At 40.9% G+C, this 23422-nt stretch overlaps 2 protein-coding genes across 2 annotated transcripts; one reads left to right on the top strand and one right to left on the bottom strand.

The window, feature by feature from the left end:
* Positions 1-1618: 1618 nt before the first annotated feature.
* Positions 1619-10253, top strand: gnao1b (guanine nucleotide binding protein (G protein), alpha activating activity polypeptide O, b). Its single transcript, XM_044138097.1, has 9 exons — positions 1619-1718; positions 2332-2794; positions 2892-2934; positions 5699-5840; positions 6087-6247; positions 6343-6471; positions 6565-6694; positions 7799-7952; positions 8037-10253. The coding sequence occupies exons 2-9, from the start codon at positions 2677-2679 to the stop codon at positions 8222-8224; spliced, it is 1065 nt and encodes a 354-aa protein (XP_043994032.1). The 5' UTR covers positions 1619-1718; positions 2332-2676; the 3' UTR covers positions 8225-10253.
* cog4 (component of oligomeric golgi complex 4) lies at positions 8461-22758 on the bottom strand. The gene is made up of 19 exons (XM_044138082.1): positions 22550-22758; positions 21203-21285; positions 21001-21115; positions 20732-20906; positions 20283-20476; positions 19426-19531; positions 19186-19343; positions 19057-19115; positions 17448-17572; positions 17230-17348; positions 15176-15342; positions 14917-15082; positions 13553-13615; positions 13352-13465; positions 13134-13226; positions 12967-13050; positions 12790-12891; positions 12544-12672; positions 8461-11136 (listed from the first exon to the last, which is right to left on the bottom strand). The coding sequence occupies exons 1-19, from the start codon at positions 22682-22684 to the stop codon at positions 11002-11004; spliced, it is 2322 nt and encodes a 773-aa protein (XP_043994017.1). The 5' UTR covers positions 22685-22758; the 3' UTR covers positions 8461-11001.
* Positions 22759-23422: the final 664 nt, after the last annotated feature.

Here is a 23422-nt window from a genome sequence, read left to right as displayed (position 1 = left end):
GTAATGTATATTTTATTTTAACGTATAATCAGATATAATTGAGAATCAACTGTAATACAGTCTCTGATTATAATATTTACTTTTTAATGCTACATTGTAGTTTCTCAGCCGAATTAACACCCACCACTATCTTAAATTTTACGTTCGCAGTACGTGGATTTCCTGCCATATTATTGACGTAATTAAAGGTGCACTTGGTGCTCTGTGTCCCCCACCGGGTGTTTTTCAGACCTACTTATGTTGTTGACACGATTAAACGTCACCCAGGTGCCGGAGAAAAGAGGACAAGTAACGGCAGTCGAGTTGGGACATTTCAGATTTCAGTTCCATAACAGCGACACGATTTCCACCAATGACACCAGACCACGAAGCGACACTTGCCACTTCAATATTTCTGTCATTTTTAGCAATCTTTCATCGGACGTGATTAGAGCTCGGCGGCTCTGACGTATACCAGATTGTTAGGTGAGTCTCGCGCGGACAGTTCTGAATATGGCAGGCCAATTTATCATATAAATATTCAGCGCAAACATCCATAATTTAGTTTTTCTTGTCAAAACAAAACAACAACAAAACAAACAAACAAAAAAAGTTTCCAAAAATCCAGTTTACGTCACAATACTGTTACTCTGTAAGACAAAAGCCACTCTGGACATCTGGACCATTGGAATTTCAAAAGGGCCACTTTTTAATTAGTTGAGGAAAAAAAAAAATAAAATAAAAAATACTATTTTCTAGAATGAAAATATAAGCTTCAAAAGTAGAAATGTTATTATTCAGATGGATTTAACTTCCCTAGTTAACTGGTAATACAACCATGAATCCCATGAATGATCTGGGATTGTGCTGTGAATCCCAGATCATTTCTTGGATTTTATCTGAATGGGATGGGAGGCATGCCCATGGTGCCATTCATCTAAGGACCGCCAGTGTTTGGTAACTTCTGACTTTTATAGTAAGATTTCTGATTTACCTTGGTGATCAGATATTTTAATTTTTTCCAAGATGGATCTCAGTTTTGATTCTCGAGTACAAGTAGTATGAACTATTTCAAACAGAAGGGTTGTTTTATCATATGTTGAATAGTGACAAATTTTTCCAGTTACATCTATTCGAGTAACATTTTGGAAAAAATTTACTTTTAAGGGTATTTTTTAACAGTGCTGTACTAGTAATTTTATTATGACATATCAATACTCTTGAGTAACATTTCTGGATGCTCAACCCTCTGTGAATAACGTTACTGAATGAAGTACAAGCTTGTTTTAACCTAATAAATTGACCAGATATAGACGCACACTTGCGGTTTTTGTTAAAGCTTCTTGAATTTTATATTGAAATCAATTGATTTGGATAAATGTTTCTTTTGCTCGATTTTGTTATTTTGTAATCTATATGAATTATTTTCACTTTGGTCTTTAAAATACCAATATTGGTCCATCTGATAATGTAATTTTTAAATATTAATTGACTGATTGGTTTTAATCTGTTTGATATTTGATCCTAATGTAACTGTTTTCTGTGTTACCAACGATTTTTGTCATATTGTATTCGCAGAAACATGGCCGAGTGAGCTCTCTTCACAACAAACTATCTGTGACGTATATTTCTCCGGTAACCATGTCAACAAGAATTTAGGCCGTTAGGAGAGAGTAAACGGCTCAAAAACTCTCTGAATGTACTTTATACGCTTTCTACTTTGGATAACGTTTGTGCTTGTAAGTATTTATATGTTTGGTAGGCACTTACACTTGATGCTGTTTTTTTCTTTGATAAAATATAGAGCATCTACATCATTTGTGAGCGTAGCATGAAGATGTGTATATTACTAAGTAACTTCTCATTCTGTTACATTTCAGTTACAAAAACGTTTTGAGTGTAGCATTAAAAGGGTTGTATTAGCCAGTAATATTTTCCCCCTTCTGTTATATTTCAGTTACAGAAAAAACCCCAACATATTTATAAAAGATCTTCAGTTAAGAAAAGCAAAACTTTTTATTAATATATATATATATAAACACCCCCTGGCACAGACACACACCCGAAGTTTTTGATAGTTTTATAAGTTTTATACTGAAGGGAATTGATTAGGAAAAATGTTTCTTTTCCCTAAATGTGTCATTATGTCATTCATTTACTTGAGTAATTTGTCGGACAGTTGCTTCTCATTTCTACTTGAGTAAGAATATGTTGAAGTAGTCACACTCTTACTTGAGTACAATGTTTGTGTACTTGTAGTTATTTATCCTACTGAGCTAAATCACAGCCGCCTCTTTGATTATATATTACAACGGCCTGCCATACCATCCCGTCTGCGCTTTCCTTGAAAAGATACGCCGAAAGCGCGCGGGCTCGTCATCCTCAGCGCCGCCCTGTAGAGAGAGAGAGAGCGAACTGGAGACCCCCTCCCCACCTAACAACCCCAACCCCGCAGGCTCTGTCACAGCGACCCCACCTCCCAACCCCCTCTGAGCGAGGGCACGGAGCGACAGGCTCGCATTCGCGGAGAGAAGACCGTTCCGGGACCCCGGCTCTGTTTCGCCCTCAATCCGGGCCCTAATGCTGTAGCGGCCAGCGCGGAGGAGAGAGCGAAGTGAGACGTAACGCAGCGACCGAGAGTCGGCGAGGGACAGGGCGGACTGGGGAGACGACGGGATCGCTTATTCGCCTGGAAACATGGGATGTACACTGAGCGCCGAGGAGCGCGCAGCTCTGGACCGGAGCAAGGCCATCGAGAAGAACCTGAAGGAGGACGGGCTGGTGGCCGCCAAGGACGTCAAGCTCCTGCTGCTCGGTAAGAGGAGAGGCTGCGGCGCCTCGCTGCGCTTATGGAGGGGCGGAGGTGCTCTCCGTGGTGCTGATCTCACTGCCTCTGCCTCCGTTCTTTGCAGGCGGCGGAGAGTCCGGGAAAAGCACCATCGTCAAACAGATGAAGTAAGTGCCCTTTACTTTTTATTATTATTTTTATTTTTATTGTTATTTTATTTTTTATTCAAATTCCGGGCTCATTTTCTCCGCTGACAAACTCAGTCGGAGTGAAAGGCCCGAGATTGCGCCTCCCCTGTCTGCACGGAGGTAGGCTGGGCCGCCATGTTTCGAGAGGCCGAAGCCCCAGAGGAGCACCGGTGACTCCAGCACCTCCTGCAGACCGCCAGCGAGGCTGTGCCAGGGTGCTGTTCACCGCCGGGGGTGCTGAAATGTAGTTAACGAGGGTTTCGCTTGACTACAGGGAGTGTGCAGCTAGGGATATGTACAGGGTGTGCGTGCGCGCGCGCGCGCGTGTGTGTGTGTGTGTATGTGTGTGTGAGGTCACTACTGCTCCATTAGTGAATACCTCTGCTTTTAATCTTAATGGCTTTAAGTGCCCGATATCGCCGAGAGTACTTTGCCTATAAAGCGGATTTACTCAGAAATATTGCTTCTAAAACCGCATCTAAACCTTCCCCTGTCTAATCTAAATCACCCTTTGATGTTTTAAACGACTGCTGTTGTCTTCCCTAAACCTCTTAGTCAAGTTAAAGATGTTTCAGCACGAAAAGACACAAACCTCCCTGCAATGTTGCGACTGGATCCCACTTCCTTGGGTCATCCCTGTACCTGTATATTAAATCAGATAGAAGTGGGGCACTCCTTCAAGCAGCCAATGCGTTCTCAGTTCCCACTTATTTCTACTACACAAACACATTTGACTTCCATGTGCACATTATGTTCTTAGCTTACAGTTGCAAACCTGCAGCAGGCGTTCTTAAAAAAATTACCAAATGTACTCCACTGAGAAATAAATCTACCTTAATATGTTTAAAGTGTGTCTATGTTTCTTTTCCAATATAGTACATTTGGTACAATCATCAAAAAAGGTGCTGCAGAATTGTATGGCTAGTGTTCCTGGTGCTACTCCATATCTATCAGAACGTCCTAGTTGTTGTTTTAATGGTAAATCTTAGCAGTTGAGAATATTTATAATTTTGCAGCATTTCGTGTTGGTTTACAGTACTTTGACAATATGAGAACTCTTCAAACGGGGCCTTTTTGGAGGTTTTTGTGCCTTTTTAAAAGACGATAACGGGGAAAATCTTCACATTTGTGAGCGTATTTTGCTTCTCCCTCCCCCTACTTTACATAAACTACTGGCTTTGGCCTACCCCTCAGGAACGAACGAGGAGCAAGAGGTGAAATGGGATTGAGCATTTATCTTGGGAGAAGTTTGCCCGGCCTCCTCTTGTTTCCATTCAACCTCATTACCCTCCCAGTGCTCCCAGGTTGCAGCATGTCGTACGGCTCTGCCCTGAACCCAAGGCGCTTCTCAAAAACAGTTTGCAAATACTCTCAGGGCCTTTCCCCGGCCTGGGCAGGCAGCGGATGGATGAGTTTTACTGCTCACTTTGGGTCATAAAGTGCAGGTATTGGAGGCGAGCGTGATGACATCATTGTCACATACGGTGGAAATCCTTTTCCTGGTCGCGTTCATGAGAAAGGCGGTGAAGTGTAGTATCCACAGGCATGAGGAGTCTGTTCAAAGGCTTGAAAATGGTCATAAAGTGAGGTGAAATGATGCATGCAGCGGGGTGGATTTTATGAATAAAACAGGCATGCTGCTGTGGCCAGTCAGCTGCAGAAATGTCAGTGATGTCTATTTTTGTGCTTTTCCTCTTTAGCACCCTGTGTTGGTCAGAAGGAGTTTCATCAATAACTCATATTGCTTTTTAAAGAGACACTAATTGTGTAAATCCAGCATATTTTAGCTCATTTAATGCTTAGAGCATTTTTTCCAAACAAAAGAGCCCCAGTTATTTTTGACTTTATACACTATTTATACTATAAAATATTTTTATGTCTCAAAATATAACAAGAGTTTAGGCATTTTTGTGAAGTAAAGCACCCATTTTAATCAAAAGCAACTTTTTTTTTCTTTTTTTAAACGTTTCCATTTAAGCAAAACTGGTATTTTCCACAGTAAAACATAAGCAGTGGATTTTTTATTTTTTATTTTTTAATAGGCAAAATAAAAGTAATCATAATCTGCAACCCGAAAAATGCAGCCATTCTCATTCCCTTCGCAAAGGTAAAAAAAAAATTTATTCCATAAAACTGTTAATTTTGATGATGGTGCTGCAGATTCAGGCCATCTGGTTGATCTCTGCAGCGAAGCATCTTTTCATGATGTGCTCTGATCAGACGGAAACATGAAAACCGTGATCCCTTATCCGTTTCCCTCATCGGATGCCAGTCAGTGTTTGCGAGTGATGAGATGAATGTTGGGCTGCGGGTCGGTTTCCTTATAGATCCAGTCAGTCGGGGTGAGGAGGGCCTGATGGACCAGATCATGAGGAGTTTAATTGTGCCTGGTCTTGTGTGGTGGTGATTGATTGGTGCTCAGACTGATTTCACTCCATCGCTCGTCATGCATTGTAAATTATTTAAATATCACATTACTGCCAAATTACACATCGCAGACTGCGAGTGGGATCAATTCCTGCTTTGCTTTAACATGAGAGAGAAGGAAGAAAGATATTTAAAAAAAAAAAACACAACCAGAGCTCACTGTAGAAGCATGTACAGCTCCAGAACAAAGCTTTTACTGTAATAAGTCATTTGTTTTGAAATGTAGGAACATATGGACAATTGAGACTTTTTTTTCCCTTCTTCTCTGTTTAGTCCAGGCTCGTGCCTGTCTGATAATATCTCTGTACGCCTGCAGGATTATCCATGAAGATGGCTTTTCTGGGGATGATGTGAAGCAGTATAAGCCTGTGGTCTACAGCAACACCATCCAGAGCTTGGCAGCCATCCTTCGAGCCATGGACTCGCTGACAATTGAGTTTGGAGACAAGGACAGAAAAGTTAGTCTCACTCACACCCAACCATCTGAACAGTTGACCTCTAGGAAATTCAATTTTATTCATGTAACCTCGAAATGTGAACGTGTCAGAGAAGAGCCGGGTGTCGACCGTAGGACGAGTAATAAATGCATTTATGTGCAGTTTTGAAAAGTTAGTTTAAAAAAAGCTCACAAAACTGTCTCAGCTGGTGATGAATAATTAACAAGATCATATTTCTGTGTCTGTTCCCCTGAACTTATGAAACAGGCTGACGCAAAGCTGGTCTGTGACGTCGTCAGCCGCATGGAGGACACGGAGCCGTACTCTGCCGAGCTTCTCGGTGCGATGAAGCGTGTTTGGGCCGATCCGGGGACTCAGGAGTGCTTCAACCGCGCCCGGGAATACCAGCTGAACGACTCGGCTCAATAGTGAGCGCAACAAGAAGCCACTGTTTTTGAAACAAAAAGAGAAGAAAAAAACTGTAGACCTGTAATTTTCCCACCTATTTTCCTGTTGTCAACAGCTACCTGGACAGTTTAGACCGCATCGGGGCGGCAGATTACCAGCCAACAGAGCAGGACATCCTGAGGACCCGAGTGAAGACCACTGGCATCGTCGAAACCCATTTCACCTTCAAAAATCTCCATTTCAGGTGGGGAGGGGAAAAAGCCCCGCTGCATCTTGCGAGGACTGAATGTCACCAGTTTAAGCTCCTGCTCTGAACCTACGTGCTCCGTGTTTCCAGGCTGTTTGACGTTGGAGGTCAGAGGTCAGAGAGGAAGAAGTGGATCCACTGTTTTGAGGATGTGACAGCGATCATTTTCTGCGTCGCTCTGAGCGGTTATGACCAGGTGCTCCATGAAGACGAGACAACTGTAAGTACTGGGGAAACGTGGGCGCGTTTTGAAATGATCATTTACGCCGCCGTCCTTCAGTCCGTCCCAGGGAGTTTATGAATTATTTTTCATGCAAACAAATGTAACAAAAAGTGACTTATACAGGCGGGAAATGACCAAGTCAGTCCAGTCAGAACAGATACAGATTTAAACTATTCTAAACGATGAAGAACGCAGGAAACATTAAAAGGTTGACGCAGAAAAACGAAGCTGAAAAGGCAATAAAAATTTTAAAATAACGCCTCATAGAAAAATAAATGTTAACAATTAAAGCGTAAATATATCTTATTATTCTATTGACCTTTTTTTTAAAAAAAAAATCAATTTTTAAAACAAAAAAGGTTAAACTGTGATTAAAGAAATAATTGTTGTAATTGTTAGTAACTACAACAGAAATGATACATTAAGCAAAGCAACTTGGTTAAAAAAAATAAAAGCTTAGTTATTTATAGCTATGGAATACTTGATAATTGAATAACTAAAATATAAATGATCTAATAATAAGATATAATCAATCAATCAAAAACTTGCTAAAATTGTTCAAAATTAAACTAAGACAGCAACAAAACTAAAAATAAACGAATAAATAATAAATGTAATGTTAACAAATAGTTAAACTTGATGACATTTTTAAAATACAGAAAATGCTCCCAGTGAGGACCGCTGTGGGAAAATGGCGCCGCAGTTTTAGTTCTCACTCCAGGTATCAGCAGAACTTTTCTTCTTCTGGCCTGGAGGACCAAAGGAAATCTGACACACCAGTTTAGACACCAGTAAAGATCTGTGGTCAAAACAGTTCAGGTAGCCACTGCAGACACTTTATAATGTGTGTAGAGTGAGCTCAGCTTCTGGTTTTGTCCCTATTTGAACTCCGTAGAAGCTGTAATGGAGCAGCAGTTTTATTCCTCAGGGTAGCAGAGCGTTATACTGATCATTCATAAAATCATAAAGTGTCTGCGTTGCACCAGGAGAGACGGTCAAACTCTGCCAGGGTTCAGTTTTCCTGTGACATTTCTGTGGTTGGAGCGGATCTGTTGCAGCGAGTTGGAAAGATTTCCCTCAGTGCTGTTCCTCCTCCTGCAGAACCGCATGCACGAATCCCTCATGCTCTTCGACTCCATCTGCAACAACAAGTTCTTCATCGACACCTCCATCATCCTCTTCCTCAACAAGAAAGATCTGTTTGCTGAAAAGATCAAGAAGTCGCCGCTGACGATTTGTTTTCCAGAATACACAGGTGAGTCGGTGGACCTTCGTCCTCTCCTGCTCGTCTTCGCCACAGACGCACCGAGCGTCACGTCTGGCCCTCTTGTCTCCGCAGGTGCTAACACATACGAAGACGCTACGGCTTACATTCAGGTTCAGTTTGAGAGCAAGAACCGCTCTCCCAACAAGGAGATCTACTGTCACCTGACCTGTGCCACAGACACAGGGAACATCCAGGTAGTGTTTGATGCCGTCACCGACATCATTATCGCAAACAACCTTAGAGGCTGCGGCTTGTACTGAGGCCCAGAGCCAGAAGCACAAAGGTCGTCATGGAGTGCGTGAGGTGTTAATAATGATAATTTTGATGATTCTTAACTACATAAATATGTAATTCTACACGTCCAAACGGGACCCAAAGAGCTGCCGTCAAACACCACACTGGATAATTGCCATGATTTGTATCCCCGTCGTTTTTGTTTTAAATCTAAACCCTCTCACCCCCCCAGTTTTTTTTCTTCGTTTTTTTTTTTTTTTTGGTCTTTTAAAAATGTGTTTTTAAGTTGAATGTTCTGTAAGGCTGGAAGCACCAGAGGTTTATTCAGCTGAAGCCTTGCCCAGAAACGCAGAGGAGGACGCCGTCCCGTTACGCTCCGAATACAGCCTCTGGTGCTCCGCGCGACGAGCTGCTGAGTGTGAAGGTGGAGATGATGATGATGACGGTGACGGTGTCTTGTGGCCGAGGGGCGTGGACGCAAAGAAAAGAAGGAGGCTGTGTTAACTTCCCTTCAAACTGCCGGCCTGCAGGTCTGTCCCACTCGGTTTGGCTCTCATGAAAGAGAGGATTCTTCTGTCCAGAGCAGCTGCTGGCTGCCGCCCATCAGCCAGTCATTTCTTCACGAAAAACAAAGAGAAACATTGGTGCCAACCACCTGAGAATAACAGATAGGGCAGTAGGGTCAGAAATTAGAGCTCATACTGTTGATTTATATTATTTAAATATCAGATTTTATTATAATGAAAGACTTATTTATGCCTCCGTCTCCCTCTTACCTAGAAGAAAAGTCCCGTGCCGCATGCGGTGCTGTGAAAACTCGCCCCCTTACAGACTGTATAGTTTTTGAGCCCGTTTTAGATCATGCCACGTCATATTGACTGAATTTAAGCCTGGACTTTGACTAGACCACTTCAAAACCTCCATCTAGCTTTTTTTCCTCCCTGCACTATTCAGACTGTTGTGCTTCAGCTCATTACCCTGATCATCACACTGCCTCCACCGTGTTTGACCGTTATGTTCTTCTGAAATGCTGTCAGCTTCATGCCAGATGTAACACGACACATCATCTAAAACAATATCTGAATATTTTTCTAGAAGTTGTGGGGATCATTAGGATATTAAAGGGGGAATGTGAGATGGTCCTCAGTGGGTTTTGCCTTGGGACTCTTAAGGATCCGGTTTCGGCCCGGTCGCTTCTTGTATGTTGAATCATGAACCTTAACGGAGGAAAACGAGGCCTACAGTGCTTTAGATGTTCCTGAATGAGGCGGCGTCGACGAACTCTTAACGAATATTTTAGGTAGGCTGGGAAGACTCAGCACTGTTCCATGTTTTCTCCGTTTGTGGCTAAAGGTTTGTAGCTAAAAGCCTTGAAAACGGCTTTGTAACTCCGTCCTGACTCGTCCATATGAATGACTTTGTTTCTCTTTGGTTTGTTGACAGACGTGATAAAAAAAAACAAACAAACAAAAAAAAAAACAAGAAGAAATAATCTGTAAGGGGGTGAAAACTTCTTCACAGCACTGTGTTTATTTCCATTCATGAAACACCGAGGTGCAGAGGGTCGCAGCAGCTCTGCATCAACATCCAGACTTTGGCGCTGCTGCGAGGTCCCTGGTTGTGAAATTGGTAGATAAGTGCCCCCTCACCTCAGGCTGTCTTTGTTTGGGGAGGTTTTCTGATTTAACCCCCCCACCGCAGCCCCCCTCCTCTCTCTTCACAGTCCGTCATGTTTCTGTTGCAGGGAAATCTAAAGTACAGCCCCTCATTTTCACCCAGACTGCCCCTCCCATCCCCTGTACTCTCTTTAACCCATCACATATCAGTCAGTCCTCACATCCTATCTCCATTTTCACCCTAAAAAGCACCGTACTGTATATATATATTATGATTATACCAGATTTTTTTTTTCTTTTTTCTTTTTTTTTACTGTGAATGTTTCTGTGCTGCACCCCCATCCTATTCAGTAGTTTATTGGTTGCTCTCATGTGGAATGTTTGTGCTGAGCCAATCGAATGTTGTGTTTACATTAAAGCCACACTTTTCCTAACTATCTCTGCTTTGCCGGTCTTGAGTTTTGATTGCGCCGCGACGTAACAAGCTGTTCCCTTTGCTTTAATCTGTACGGAGAATTAAGGCTGGACCAGGAAATTAGGCTGCATATTATGAGAGTGTGAACCACTTTTGATGCATCACTGCCTCGTGAACAAAGCTGGCCGTTTGGAGTCAGAAAGACGCATAAAAAAAGATTGAGAGCAGCTCTGGCATGGCAGTGAAATGTGCTGGATGGCAGGGATCAGGAGCGCAGCGCAGCAAGCTCTCAATTTATTAGGTTAAAAGTGTTCCATCATCACCGGCAAGGAGCTATTCATATATTGAATGACTGGGCTGGATCAGCTGTCTGACCTGCTTCTGTCAGTTTAATGGTCGGGACGTTCATTACTGCTCTGCTGCACCAGCGGCTCCACAGCTCCACTCCACGCTCCCAGTGTGTCCCCGTTTCTCTCTCGGCCCAATACAGGTTAAAAATACTCCACTGTAATACAGTCACACATTTATGATTTTAATTACACATTTTACAGTTAACTAAAGATCAGGCCGCTCGCCGTCGCTGCTCTGAAACTGCGTCTCTGAAAGCTCAGCTGGAACTGATGCACACTGGGATCAGCTGGACAAACTGCAAAAAAAAAAAAAACACCACTGAGGAACAAACAGGGTGTTTGTTTTGTGTCGCGCACACATCTGTTTAGAGTTTTTCTTTTTTTTTTTTCCCCCATGTTGCAGACGGCCACTAGCTCGTTATCTAGAGTCGCAGCCTCTTGATGTCTTCGCTTCTGAAGTCGATCCGTAAAGCCAGAACCTGACGCACCTCGGCGGGGGTCAGCCGCCATGTCAGCGGGCCTGAGTTAGGACCCCAGTAGTCCAAGATCTCAGTCACCTGCGGGACAGATAAGCAGAAACGTCAAGATGCTAGCAAAAAGCTAGGCAATGTTGATCTCACTCCACCTTTAAATTCCTTAGTTTTGACTTTTTTTTTTTCCAAACACATGAAAACTAAAAAAATCATACTGATTCTATTTGAACTTACCTCTAAGAAAAATAAAACATTGCACAAAGAGGAAACAGTTTTGGTTTGGACACAATTTTAATGATTATGTTAGCAGAGTTTCTGCAGGTTTTACCAACTCAAATTTAAGTCTTTTAAAGGCCAGTATGAGGTACATTTAAGACCTTTATCTCCACAGAAATGTACGAACTTTATCCAGTCAACTGACTTCAGGTTTGCACTTAATTAGCAGCTAGTTAGTGGTAGGCTCAACTACCCAGTCACACTCAATGTCCCATAAAAAGAGAGAAAAAGACATACACCATATGATTAAATACTCCTAACCGATTAACATATTTAAGGCTGACGAACTTTTTCGGTGAATGAATTTAAGGCATTTTAATTTTAGATACATAAATTTAAGACTTTTTAAGGATGTCAAGTTACAGACATTTTTTTTAACCCCTTGAATGAGCCAGCGGAGAGAAAGTGCCAGAGCATTTCCAGCCTGTATTGATTGAGTCACCGAGTTACACAGTTGCCCCTCTCCCACCTGTTGCTGAGAGTACGGATTTCCAGTTGTAAACAAGATGGAAGCAAAAGAAGCATCACCCACCGCTCTTATTTGCATGTGGTGAGTAACTAACTGGATGTCTGAAGCAGCTAGCGTGTTTTTCTCCAACTGTTAATTTATTAAGATGAGAAATGCAAAACAGATTAGATACACTGTGCAATAAGTTCTTCAAAACGACTAAATTTACCTGTGTGTCGTGTCAAAATAAAATTCAACATTGCAATATAACAGAAATTAAGGTGCAATATTAATAGTTACCTGTTTTAAATTAAATCATTTGAGTCATTTTACATTTTTGAGTGAATACCATGAGACAACGGTGTTTTTAAATAAGATTATCACACAGTGAATATTTCATACAGGCTCAAGCTTAAAGGACATTTTATTGTCATCAGAAATTTGGGCTTACTGCAACCTTTAAGTATTTTTTATCTCCATAGCAAAGACTTTAAAGGTCAGAGGCTCTAGAGAAAACATGCTTTTTTTTCTTGGGCAAAGTTAATTAAATTATTGATATTCTTCATAGCTACAACTAGTAAAAGTAATATTTGGTCTGACCTAAATTTTTTCAATTAAGGTTAAGATTTTTTTTTATCTAGAAAGTTCAATAATATAGTTTCTTTTCACGAAAAGTAATCGTAGCAATTAACACTTAAAACCAGTGAAACCAGAAGCAGTGCAACGCCACGACAGATTTTAAGTGTGTTGGTGTGAATCTGAGTTACCCGCTCCAGGTTGAGGATGGTGGCCATCTGCGTGAGGCGAGCGAACTTGTCTCTGATGGTCCAGGTGGTGACCGTGGTGAGGTACGCCACCAGAGACCGCAGCTCTTTATCAAACTGCAGCCCTCCCAGCTGCAGCAGCAAATACATTAACCACAAAACCAGCAGGATTCATTAGCAAATCACTGCAACTTTTCAAATATGCAGGGACAGTTTGGCGCCACCCTGTGGCCAAGAGCAGCTGCTTACCCTGCTAAAGGAGCATTTGAGCACCGTTTTCTCCAGCTCAACGGAGGTCAGGCTGGTCATCAGGCTGGTCAGAGTGTCGTAGATGACGGGACTGAGGGCCGTCTGGGGAGGAGAACCACAACGATTACAAAAACATGATTAATCCGGTCAGAAATCAGCTACTTCGATGTTCCTTACCTTGAACTCCGCCATGAGCTGCTCCAGGTTAACGATGAGCTGCTGCACCCAGGGGTCGTTAGCTTCATAGTCATTAAACTCTTCCTGTGAAGATCGGCCACAGTTACAAACAAAAACAAACCCGACTTCTGGTTGTTGTCTGTGCGGAAGTGTGAGGTGAGCAGAACCTCCTCTATGTTGTGGGAGATGGATAGAAAGCTGCTGATCCAGGGCTTGACTTGAGGCTTTACAGCTGTCGTGTTCAACTCTGTTAGACCCTCCTAAATATAAATAAAAGTCGGGTTAAATATTGAGCTAAGAGCATTCAAGTCAAAGTTAGAACAGATACGTCTCAGCCTGCAGAGAATTACTGACATTTATTCATCGTTTTCTGCGCGTGTCTAACCTGCAACAGATCCTTGAACTTTGCAGAAGTGCCGATGAGGTCGGACAAGCAGCTTTCGATCTTTGCTTTTTCACCAGATCCGACTCCCTGACTGAACAGCTTGGAGCAGTCGTTCTACCAGGAAAAGGAGAAAAAAAAATATCTGCTTTTTCAACCTGCGGAGAAATTTTCCTAAAGAAAGGGGAGAAATGAGCCTTTTACCTCTAGGTTTCTCTTTAGCGTCGTGATATTCTCACTGCAAACCTCCACGTTATTCAGAGTGACCTGCGTTTGAAAAGCAAGTTTAAAGATTGAACAGAACTGCACCAGACAGAGATCTGAACCGGACAATATTCTCTAGCTAAGCCCTGACTGGCAGATGAGATGCTGAAGAAGAGATTTTTGACCAATTCATTAAAGGTGACCCATTATGCTTCCTTCAAGGTCTATCGGCGACATAAAACCAGTCTGCAGTTAAGCCTTTGAGTCATAAGTTTCAAATCTCCGCCTGGATATTTTTGCTTATTTTAATTGCACACAGTTCTTTAAATGTCCTTTGAGTAAAAATATTGGCCCATTTATTATCCGTAACAACTGAAACCTTCAATATCTAGCAAGTTATTTTTGTAATTTACCGTCTATTAAAAGAGTGTTTCATCAGATTAATTTCACTCCCTGCATCGGGGTGAAATTACCGTAATAACCCGATATTGGCTGAAAAGCGCAACATCTCCTGTTTGGCCTAGAAGGGTTAAACCAGTTGACCAAAATGTGCTGGAGCTCAGCTTGGGTTGCTAGGTGACGGGCGGAACTCTTCTGGCGTTGCTAGGTAATGAACTGGGCTTCACTGGGTTGGCGTTACATTCTGGAAGTTTTTTAAAAGACAAATTTTCCAGACACCAAAAAAAAAAAAAAAAAATACCCAAAATGTGAATTTTGAGATGCACTTAAAGGAATAAAGAAATAAAAACTCCTGCTACTTTCAGTTAATTATCAACCAACAACAAGTTTTTTGAGTTTACTCACTTTTTTACTATCTGATTATAATTAATTATAATCTCTACAAAAGATATTTGGTATCAGTCGGACTTCATCTGACTCTATTGGACCAGATTACAACTCTGTAAATAATGAAGAGCCCACTGCTCGGAACCTCCTGGTTATTCTACCAGATATTGACGTCTGAACTCTTCCTGAGTTAAAACATTAGTATTGTTGTTAATGAATTAATATGAACTTGTTTTCTTTGCATTACTTGAGGTGTGAAAGCACTGCATCTTTCTCGTTATTTTTTTCGTTACTTTCCTCAAATAAATACTAAATTTTTGCCTGGAATTTCAGAGACACGTTGTCAGTAGTTCATAGAATAAAAGAACAAAGTTCATTTTACTGAAATCAGAGAAACTGATTGTTTTAAATGGTCAGAGTGGTATAAATAATTTTTTTTTACTTTTGTCTATATCCTGAAGCCAAAGATTTTATCACTATAATAACCTCAGCTGTTAGCTGTAAACCTCTATATGGAAGGGATTTTACTAGCAAATAGAAGGGAGAGCCGCACACGGCGGTGTCTCCGATCATCTTACCAGGAAGGCAGCCTTGGCGTTCTCGGTGCTCTCAATGCCCAGCGTGTTAAACTTGCCCTGCTGCAGGCTGCTCTGCATCAGGCTGACGGCGCTGCTGACGCCCCGCTGGATGTCCTGAAGCGTCGTGGCCGGGAAGCCCTGCCGCAGCTTGTTGTACAACACCTCTCTGGCAGCAGGGAAGGAGGACAGAGGTCAGACAAGTGGCAGCGGTTTGTAAGAAGTCTTTCATTTGTGTCTGGTGGAGAGGCTGAGGAGTCACCTGAAGTCTGACTCCAGCAGAGAGTTGGCGTGGTTGATCATGGCGCAGAGGCAGTCGATGTTGGAGCTGGACAACGCTCTGCTGATGCACTTTTTAACGATGTAGAAGCAGTCGTCCACCATGCTGCTGGTCAGCTGACCCTTCTCGTAAGTATCCATGGTAACAGCCTGAAGAAGGTCAGAGTAATTAATAAGTTAAGTAAAAATTAGGCAGCATAATTTCACATTAATAAGTCAATATCATGTAATATTATGCACCATCTCTTGCTTTCACGTGTGTATTTAGCATTTAGCAAAGCTAATTACAGCAGCATTTTCTAAAATCTATTTATTTATCTTAAATTGGGACGCGAGTCCAAATTTTGCACAATAAACATCCAAATGTGAGCTGATATGACAATACAGTTGAATCCTTAAAGAAGTAAGATTAGAATAAAATAAATGAGTTAAAATCGGATGCAGCCTCCAGCTCTTGGACTCAAGCAAAGACAAAGAAAATACATCAAATATTTGACTTCTTCTGAACTCCACAAACTAAAATGTTTTGGTAAAGAGCTGAATAAATGAAAGGATGACAAGAAAACAAATAGCCTCCACAAACACGGTTTTACTTTCATTCACGTCTGATTGTTTTCACAATTCAGACAAAAATGTATCACTCACAACAGTCTTGTTGTGCCCAAAAAAACTTTAAGATCCATTATTTTTCAATTTCTGCTTTATAGCGTCACGATGCAATCTATGTTATTTTTTTGTTTAACGTCAGCAGCATAACTTAGAAAAAAACAGTAGTAGAAGAATCACACTGTTAATTTTGTGGCTCTTCCCTGGACATCCTGTCTAACAACAAGAGGCAAGGCGCAGCAGGATTAGAAACCTCTGCTAATGCCCCAGGGGGCGAATCTCATAATGAGGCGTCGAAACAAGTCTAACAAACTGGAAGTAATTCGTTTAACTGGAATCAGGTCGGTAACCTGGGACATAAAGCAGAGCATCCCTGAGAAACAGAGTCGTTCAAAACAAAATAATAGGAGCTCAACGTTTATATTCAGCAAAAGGAGAAATGGATCTGAAGAATTAATCACCGTGGAAATGTTTAAAACAGAGGAGCCGGGCGTAAAGCCTGAAGGTCGGCATCTGTGAGTGTGTCAGAGTTAAGACTCCTGAATCAAATAATCCCGTCATCAACTGAACTATGAAAGCAAATTATTTGCTTACGAGTTTCAAAGAGCGCTCTGTAGAAAGCAACAATAAAAATCACAGTACAGGTTCTGGAAAATCTGCAATGAACTGGAACTAATTTGGTTTCTTGGCAGCAGGTCGGTAACTTAGGATGCACAGTTCTTTAAAAAGTATTCACAACCTGGAAACCTTTTATTTTCTTTTTACATTTTGTCACATCACAATCACAGACTCTGATGGATTTTACTGGGATTTTATGTGACAAACCAACAAAGAGTCACACACAATGAGGAAAAGGTAGGAAGAGTTAGTGGGTTTCAACTTTTTTTTTTTTTTATCTGAAAAGTGTGGCTTGCATTTGTGTTCAGCTCCCCTAGATCTAAACATAGTAGAACCACCTTCTGCTGAAATTCCAGTTGCAACCCTTTAACAGTGTTGCACATATTGGGGGGCTTTTTGTGCAAATTATTTCAGAATAGAAGATAGCATTAAGATTAAGATGGATGATAATCAACTTCAGTTCTGTCTGAAAACAGTGGTGTCGTTTTTAAACTTTTTCTAAATGTATCTTGCATGTCGCTCAGCCAAAGGCAGTATTCTACTCTGCTGAACATCAGTGAATTATTCTATTTCATTCTACTTCCAAATAAGCGTTGAAAGCAAAAGATGTGATTTTTTAAAAAGTTTTTTAGAAATATCTTACTGTCATAACTTTGAATTTGGACACTATTTCCCTGTCATTTTGTGTAAATTTGAATTAAATTGTAGTTTATGAAGCAAATTCTCCAGTATTACTAATTCCAGAGGTTTTGTGAGTGTTGAAAGAGTTCGGAGATTATTTTGACAACAGATGTGACGCTTGGTGAGCCTGACCTTGTTGACCGACTCTCTCATGTAGTACTCCTCCATTGGGATGTAATATCCAATCAGCTCCTGCATCCTGGTGCTCAGCAAACAGTGCTTGATTAGCTTCTCCACATTCTGCTGGTGCTCTAACGGTTTTTGGAGAAAACAATGGAGCAGTTAAAAACAACAACCAAAAAAAAAAAAGAAATATTTGAAACAAAAAACCTGCCTCGTGATAAAACTACCTGGTGTGATGCTCTGACCATCTCCAACCTCAAAGTCGGCCATTATGCGGCGACGCAGGAAGCGCAGGTACAGCTCGGCCCTGGCGTTCATCAGCGTTACTTCTGTCAGCACAGGGTCCAGCTCCCTGTTCGACAGGAAATTTTTTTATTTTATTTTACTGTTTATTTATTTTACAAGAAACATCACAGAGTTTATGTATATAGCTAATTTGTGACACCCGACCCTAGAAGGACCTTTCACGGTTTAAATGAAAAGTAAACAGAAGAAAACGATCCAAAAGAGATAGTTTTCAGAGATACTGAATCAAAACAATTACAATATTTAAAAATGAATACAGTTCCGGTTCATCTTTTGTCAACTCTGGAGCCTTGAAGTGAATATTTTAATGTCAGTCTTGGTCTTAAAGTCAGATGGTGATGAGTTCCAGAGTTTACACTAAAAATAAAACCCTTTTCTGATGACTCGACTGCAGTTTCAACAAATATAAGATGCATTTATGAGAACAGAAACTAACGAAGCTGTCAAAGTTCATTAGATTATTTTTCTAAATAATGATACAGTAATGACAGTGGATTGACTTTGTCTATAACTTTTAGTCTAAAGAGCCGATGTGTTTGGTTACGGTCGGAGTGGCATGTGAGTAAGCCTGTCACAATAAATCAATCAATCGCATGATGAATTAAAACGAGCTCTATAATTCCCATTTCCATGTTTGTTTTCTCTCTTTCTACCAAAGACTGGACAACAAAAGGATACAGTTTGATGTGTTGGTCTCAATTAGCCACTTTTGTGGAGGAAAATTTTGTTTACGGACTTTGATATCCATTTTATTTGTTGTTTTGTTTATTTATGTTAGATATGTAAAATGTTCCTTCAGCTTCAGTGTTAAATGTTTGTTTGAAATTAGATTTACTGATATTTGAAAGGGTGAACTTGCCACTATGTTACTTGAACATGGTCTCAAAACAACCATATTATCGTTTATCGCAATAAGTTCTGAAACAGTTAATTGTTATCATGACAGGCCTCCCTGGGTCCAAGCACATATTATATGTGACAAAAGAAAATCATACCAATCCGGACCTGCCTCACTTGATGTCATTTTCTAATCACCGTATTTTAAAAACAAAACAAACAAAAAAACAAACTGGAAACATACATATATGTAAGTCTACAAACCGCTGATATCTCCGCTGCTCTTAATAAATCTGCTATTAAGGACTCAGTCCTGCGTCTCCAACGCCGAACCATGGATTCGTTCACGCCGAATTATCAATCTGTACTGCCAGATCAATAGCCTTCAACTTAAAAGCGGCATCATATGAGTTTGAATAAACGTCTCCGTCGTGCCTGCTGCTAGCTTGTTCTAAATGAAAATTTGCACTTTCTTCTTTGATTTCCAATGATTCACTTCCTGCTACAGAGCCCCCTGGTGGTTGAAGAAAAATCCACAGAAAAGCCGCACCAGGCTGTAAGCTGCATGGTTAAAAAGCATGAGGGGGAAAAGTAGCGGCTTATAGTCAGAAAAAAATGGTAATTGGTTATTTTCTGCAGTATTTCTATTAATTAAACCACTACAGAGACAAACGGGGTGAATATAAAGCAGACCTTGGCTCGATCCTCTCCCCTGGAACGTTCTTCATCATGCTGGTCTGGACAATCTGGAACTGGAGGAAAAAGGGTCAGAAGGAGGAGACATCAAGAGCAGAAACCATGCAGCTCAGGTGCAACACACACCTTGTTGTGGTATCCTCTCTGCTGGATGAACTTATCGACAATTTTCTGGGCCTGACGGTCGCATTCCTGCTGCAGGTGAGTGATGAGGGTGTACAGATGGCCCGGACCGTAATACGTCTCCACTATGGGCTGATGAGTCTCAACGACACGAGCGATGCCTGTGAGCAGAAACCATCACATTATTGGAGTCATTGTTTAATGAGCGAGAACCCAGGCGGCCATGCAGAGGGGGATTCTCACCTTCCAGCAGCAGCGTCAAAGTGTCTGCAAATATCAGCAGAGCTCTCTTCTCTCCCAGATCGCCGCCTGTCGCCAACAGCAGGTTCTCCTCAGCTTTGGAGGCGAGCTGTGTGGAAAAAATACACAACAAGTTTCTCAAATCATCCCGTGATGAACTGGAGCTACGAGAATCTCGCAGCAAGACGGAGACAGTTTTCAGGGAAGACTGTAGAATAAAAAGCTGGAGGAAGCAGAAACAACAGGTCTGCCTAAAAAAAAAAAAATCAGACAGGCAGCTGTTCTAGAAAGATCAATTTCTCATTAAAACCAGAAAGATAGAGTACATTACTCCAGTTCTACAGTCCCTACACTGGTTCCCTGTAGCTCAGAGAATAGACTTTAAAATACTGCTCTTAGTTTAAAAATCACTAAATGGTTTAGCACAACAACACATTAAAGATTTGCTGTTGTCATAGCAACCTTCCAGCCCTCTCAGGTCTTCTGGTTCTGGTCTCCTTTGCATCCCAAAATCAGAACCAAACACGGAACAGCAGCATTCAGCTTGTATGCTCCACAACTCTGGAACAAACTTCCAGAAAACTGCAAAACAGCCAAAACACTGAGTTCCTTTAAACCTCGACTAAACAGCCACCTGTTTAGAGCTTTTTCTGAAACATTATTAATGAAACATTAACCAACATTCTGATGTGTAAAGATGGGACTTGACAAAAAGCATCTTGAGATGCCTTGTTGCTGAAATGTGCTGTACAAATAAAATGTGATTGACTGATTGATTGATTGATTGAAATGACCGTACAAAACTACGACAAAAAAACCCCTTTCCCATCCAGCACTTTAGCAGTTCTGCTGGAACCCACCTGACTGCACAGGTACTGGCCGAACCGGGCCAGACCCTGCTGGTGGAGGCCCAGCAGAGGGAAGATCTTGAAGAACCTCTCCACTTGGGCCAAGTCGACAGCTGCTACAGCCTCGTCGAGCTTCTCTGCCACGATCACCTTCAGCTTCTGTTCCGCCTCCTGCAGCTTCACCAGACTGGCGTCCACAGCGCTGCCTGTTCAGAAATGACACATTATGACTGTCAGAGTTTATCTACTGAAAACAAAAAATTTGAGAGAAATACTTCCAGCTGGTAAAATGCAAAGGTTAAATATAATGGTCATATTTTAGGAGTTAGAACTGAGATGCACAATCCAGGGCAGGCTGACATGGTAGCAAAAATTAGATGCTAAACATGAAGACAGGAAAACAACCAAAAAGTTCAAAATTAACACTCAGCGTGTTTCCATGGCAATAAAAAGCCTCGTACTTTCTTCTCCCTGACGGCTCAGCTCAATTACTGATTGGTCCAGAGAAAGGTAGCGATGGATGTGAGCAGCTGCCTGTTCATAGTCTTCGTTACGCAGCGCCGTCTGAACGCCGTCAGTGCAGAACTTCAGGTCCAGGATGTCGTCAGCGCGCTGGATGACTTTATAAAGCCGGGTCTACAAGCAAAACAAAAAATGAAAATAAGACCTTTAGGCATATGCATTAATTATCAAAGTCTCCACTTTAAAAATATAAAAGAGCTGCACTTACTTTTGCCAGGTCTAGCTGTCTGACTTTTTGGCTGACATTTTCAGCCAGACTGCAGGTGAAAGTGATCATGCCTGACAGCTGGCTGGCATCTCCTCCAATCAGCTGTAGATTCGGTCTGCAAGGAAAAAATTAAGTGCATCAGCTATATATAAAGATCTCAGAAAAGCTCAGTGAGCCTCAAACAGATTTATTAAGTCTTTACCCCATTCTCTGCAGTGCCAGCATCTTTGTGTGAATGCTGCCCTCCTGTCCCACCAGCCTGTCAAGCTCAGCTTCCACTTCTGTCTGTAATAAACAGAACAAACACCAATATTTTTAAATTAAGCAGCATGCATGCAGTGCAATCACATCACGTGTGCATAAAGGTCTAACTCAACAAAACATCAACATAGTCACATAGGATAAATTCATATACTCAAATGTATATTTCAAGAGTTTACTTTTGCTTATTTGATGATATGTTGCAGCAAAAAAGAAAAAAACAAACAAAAGAAAAACAAGCAAAAACTAAAACTAGAGTTTTTTTTGAGAATGTAAACACACAAAAAGATTTTCTAAACAAATAAATGTTCTGTTGTGGCCATGTTATATTCTCCCCAGAAACAGCGACTGTTTTCATTTGATTTAGGAGCTTCTCCAAATGGTCTAATAGCGTTTGCACAACCTACGCTATACTGAAGTCTTTCTAAAACTCTTACTATACAAATTAGGAGCTAACATGTCCTGCAAAAAAAAAAAAAATCTATAGCAGGTTGTAAAGCACAAACTCTCTATGTTTATACGGGAAATAAAATCTGAGAATTTTTTTTTATATAGGCCAATCATTTACCTCTCAATAAACAATAAAAAAGTATTTCCCAATATTCTAAATAAGCTTTTTCCTCGGCGTTGTAATACAAACCTCTGTAAAGTCTCTATAAGCAGAAAGCGAATTTCACCATTGGGTGCAGAAATCTTTTGTGAGACTCAAACACAGAGATGCATCCATCAGGCATTTCCGGACAGATTTAACTATGTGACTCCAGTTATCACACGTTATATGTTTCATGCTAAGAACTATAACACATAAATAAGAAAATATGTGCAGTAGGTTGTTTGTCCTGGTCGTCTGTTATGTGTTTTATTGTTTTCCTCAATTCCACGCACAACATCTAATCACTTACAACTCTTGACGTCTCTATGGGGTAAGTATTCCTGTTTTAACAGTTATTAAATTATGATTTCCAATAAAATAGCACAACAAAAAGACCAATTAAAGGTGAAAAATAATGTCTAAAGTTGATTTGACTTGAAAAGTTTGGATAGCAGCTTTAACACACGGGTTTGACTGTTTTATTGTTTTGCTAAACTCCGCTGTAATTAACTGTAATACGAGTTTTCACAAAGAACAATACAGTAGTTTCTAAAACACAGAGTGGTAGCTTTGGTCCAGATCCTCTGATAATTAATCAACAGCGGATTTGGTTAGCTCTGTTCCTAAAGGCAGCAGCATCGCGGAAGTTTACATGGTGACGTAGGCAACAGACAGAGCTCTGCCTCCGATACGTACCTCCTCGGTACAGAGCTGCTGGTAAACCCGCTCCAGGTCATCCAGCTCCGTCAGCCCGGAGATGGTCTCCATGCTCACAGACGACAACGAGCCAGAGTCGCATCTTTTGGCTACCAAAGCTACGCTGTCAGCCATCTTCCGCCACACGAAAGTTACTCCGGCGTCAACGTCATCAGTGTGCTAGTAATCCCTCGGTATAGTCTGGCAGGTAGCGCTCCAGCAACAACTTCGGCTTTACGTCTATAGCATTGTCCTCCTGTTATATATTGGTGTTAATTAATAAGCGTTTTATTATGCACATTATTACATGAAACAAAACTTCCCACTTATTACTGTCGAATTAAACATCCAACCTGAGTAGACAACTTTTGGGGTAAATTACCCCGCATATGTGCACATGCGCGCCACACCAAGCACGACTCCTTACTGGCTTTCATGAGTTCTTTTTATTTAGTTTTTATAAATTCTGGCCCTTATCTTCACTGTGATAATTATTTGTACTGCCTTTGAAGTAATTTAAAAAAAATATAATTTACAACAATTTTAGCTTTCGAAACAATTTCTCCTATATCTGAAGGTATTTGACAACGGTTTATTTCAATCTGACTAGAAATCTTGTTTTTATTCTTGTCTAAAAGCAGATTAAGTCCTCCATACAATTTGTAATCCCTTTGAAAGGATGTCACTAATATAGTTACCTGTATTAACAGGATTCAAAATAAAATAAAAAAAAAAAAAAACTTTTTCTGATTATACAGAAATGTTAAAAAAAATATCTGATCAATATTTCAATTATAAACTTCAATTCCAATTATATATTTAAAATTTAAAAATTGATATAAACATCTTTTCTGTACATTTTATTTATCCTGC

This window comes from Gambusia affinis, linkage group LG02 (assembly GCF_019740435.1).
Source record: "Gambusia affinis linkage group LG02, SWU_Gaff_1.0, whole genome shotgun sequence".
Taxonomy (NCBI): domain Eukaryota; kingdom Metazoa; phylum Chordata; class Actinopteri; order Cyprinodontiformes; family Poeciliidae; genus Gambusia; species Gambusia affinis.
Note: the sequence above shows the minus strand (reverse complement) of the source record. Positions and strands in the feature narration are given on the sequence as shown.

Coding starts and splice junctions, on each gene's coding strand:
- gnao1b (XM_044138097.1), top strand. CDS start 2,677: ATGGGATGTACACTGAGCGCCGAGGAGCGCGCAGCTCTGGACCGGAGC. Junction 6,695..7,798: donor TCCATGAAGACGAGACAACT/GTAAGTACTGGG, acceptor CTCCTCCTGCAG/AACCGCATGCACGAATCCCT. Junction 7,953..8,036: donor TTGTTTTCCAGAATACACAG/GTGAGTCGGTGG, acceptor TTGTCTCCGCAG/GTGCTAACACATACGAAGAC.
- cog4 (XM_044138082.1), bottom strand. CDS start 22,684: ATGGCTGACAGCGTAGCTTTGGTAGCCAAAAGATGCGACTCTGGCTCG. Junction 19,116..19,185: donor AGAGAGGATACCACAACAAG/GTGTGTGTTGCA, acceptor TTTTTCCTCCAG/TTCCAGATTGTCCAGACCAG. Junction 17,349..17,447: donor TGGTCAGAGCATCACACCAG/GTAGTTTTATCA, acceptor AAAAACCGTTAG/AGCACCAGCAGAATGTGGAG.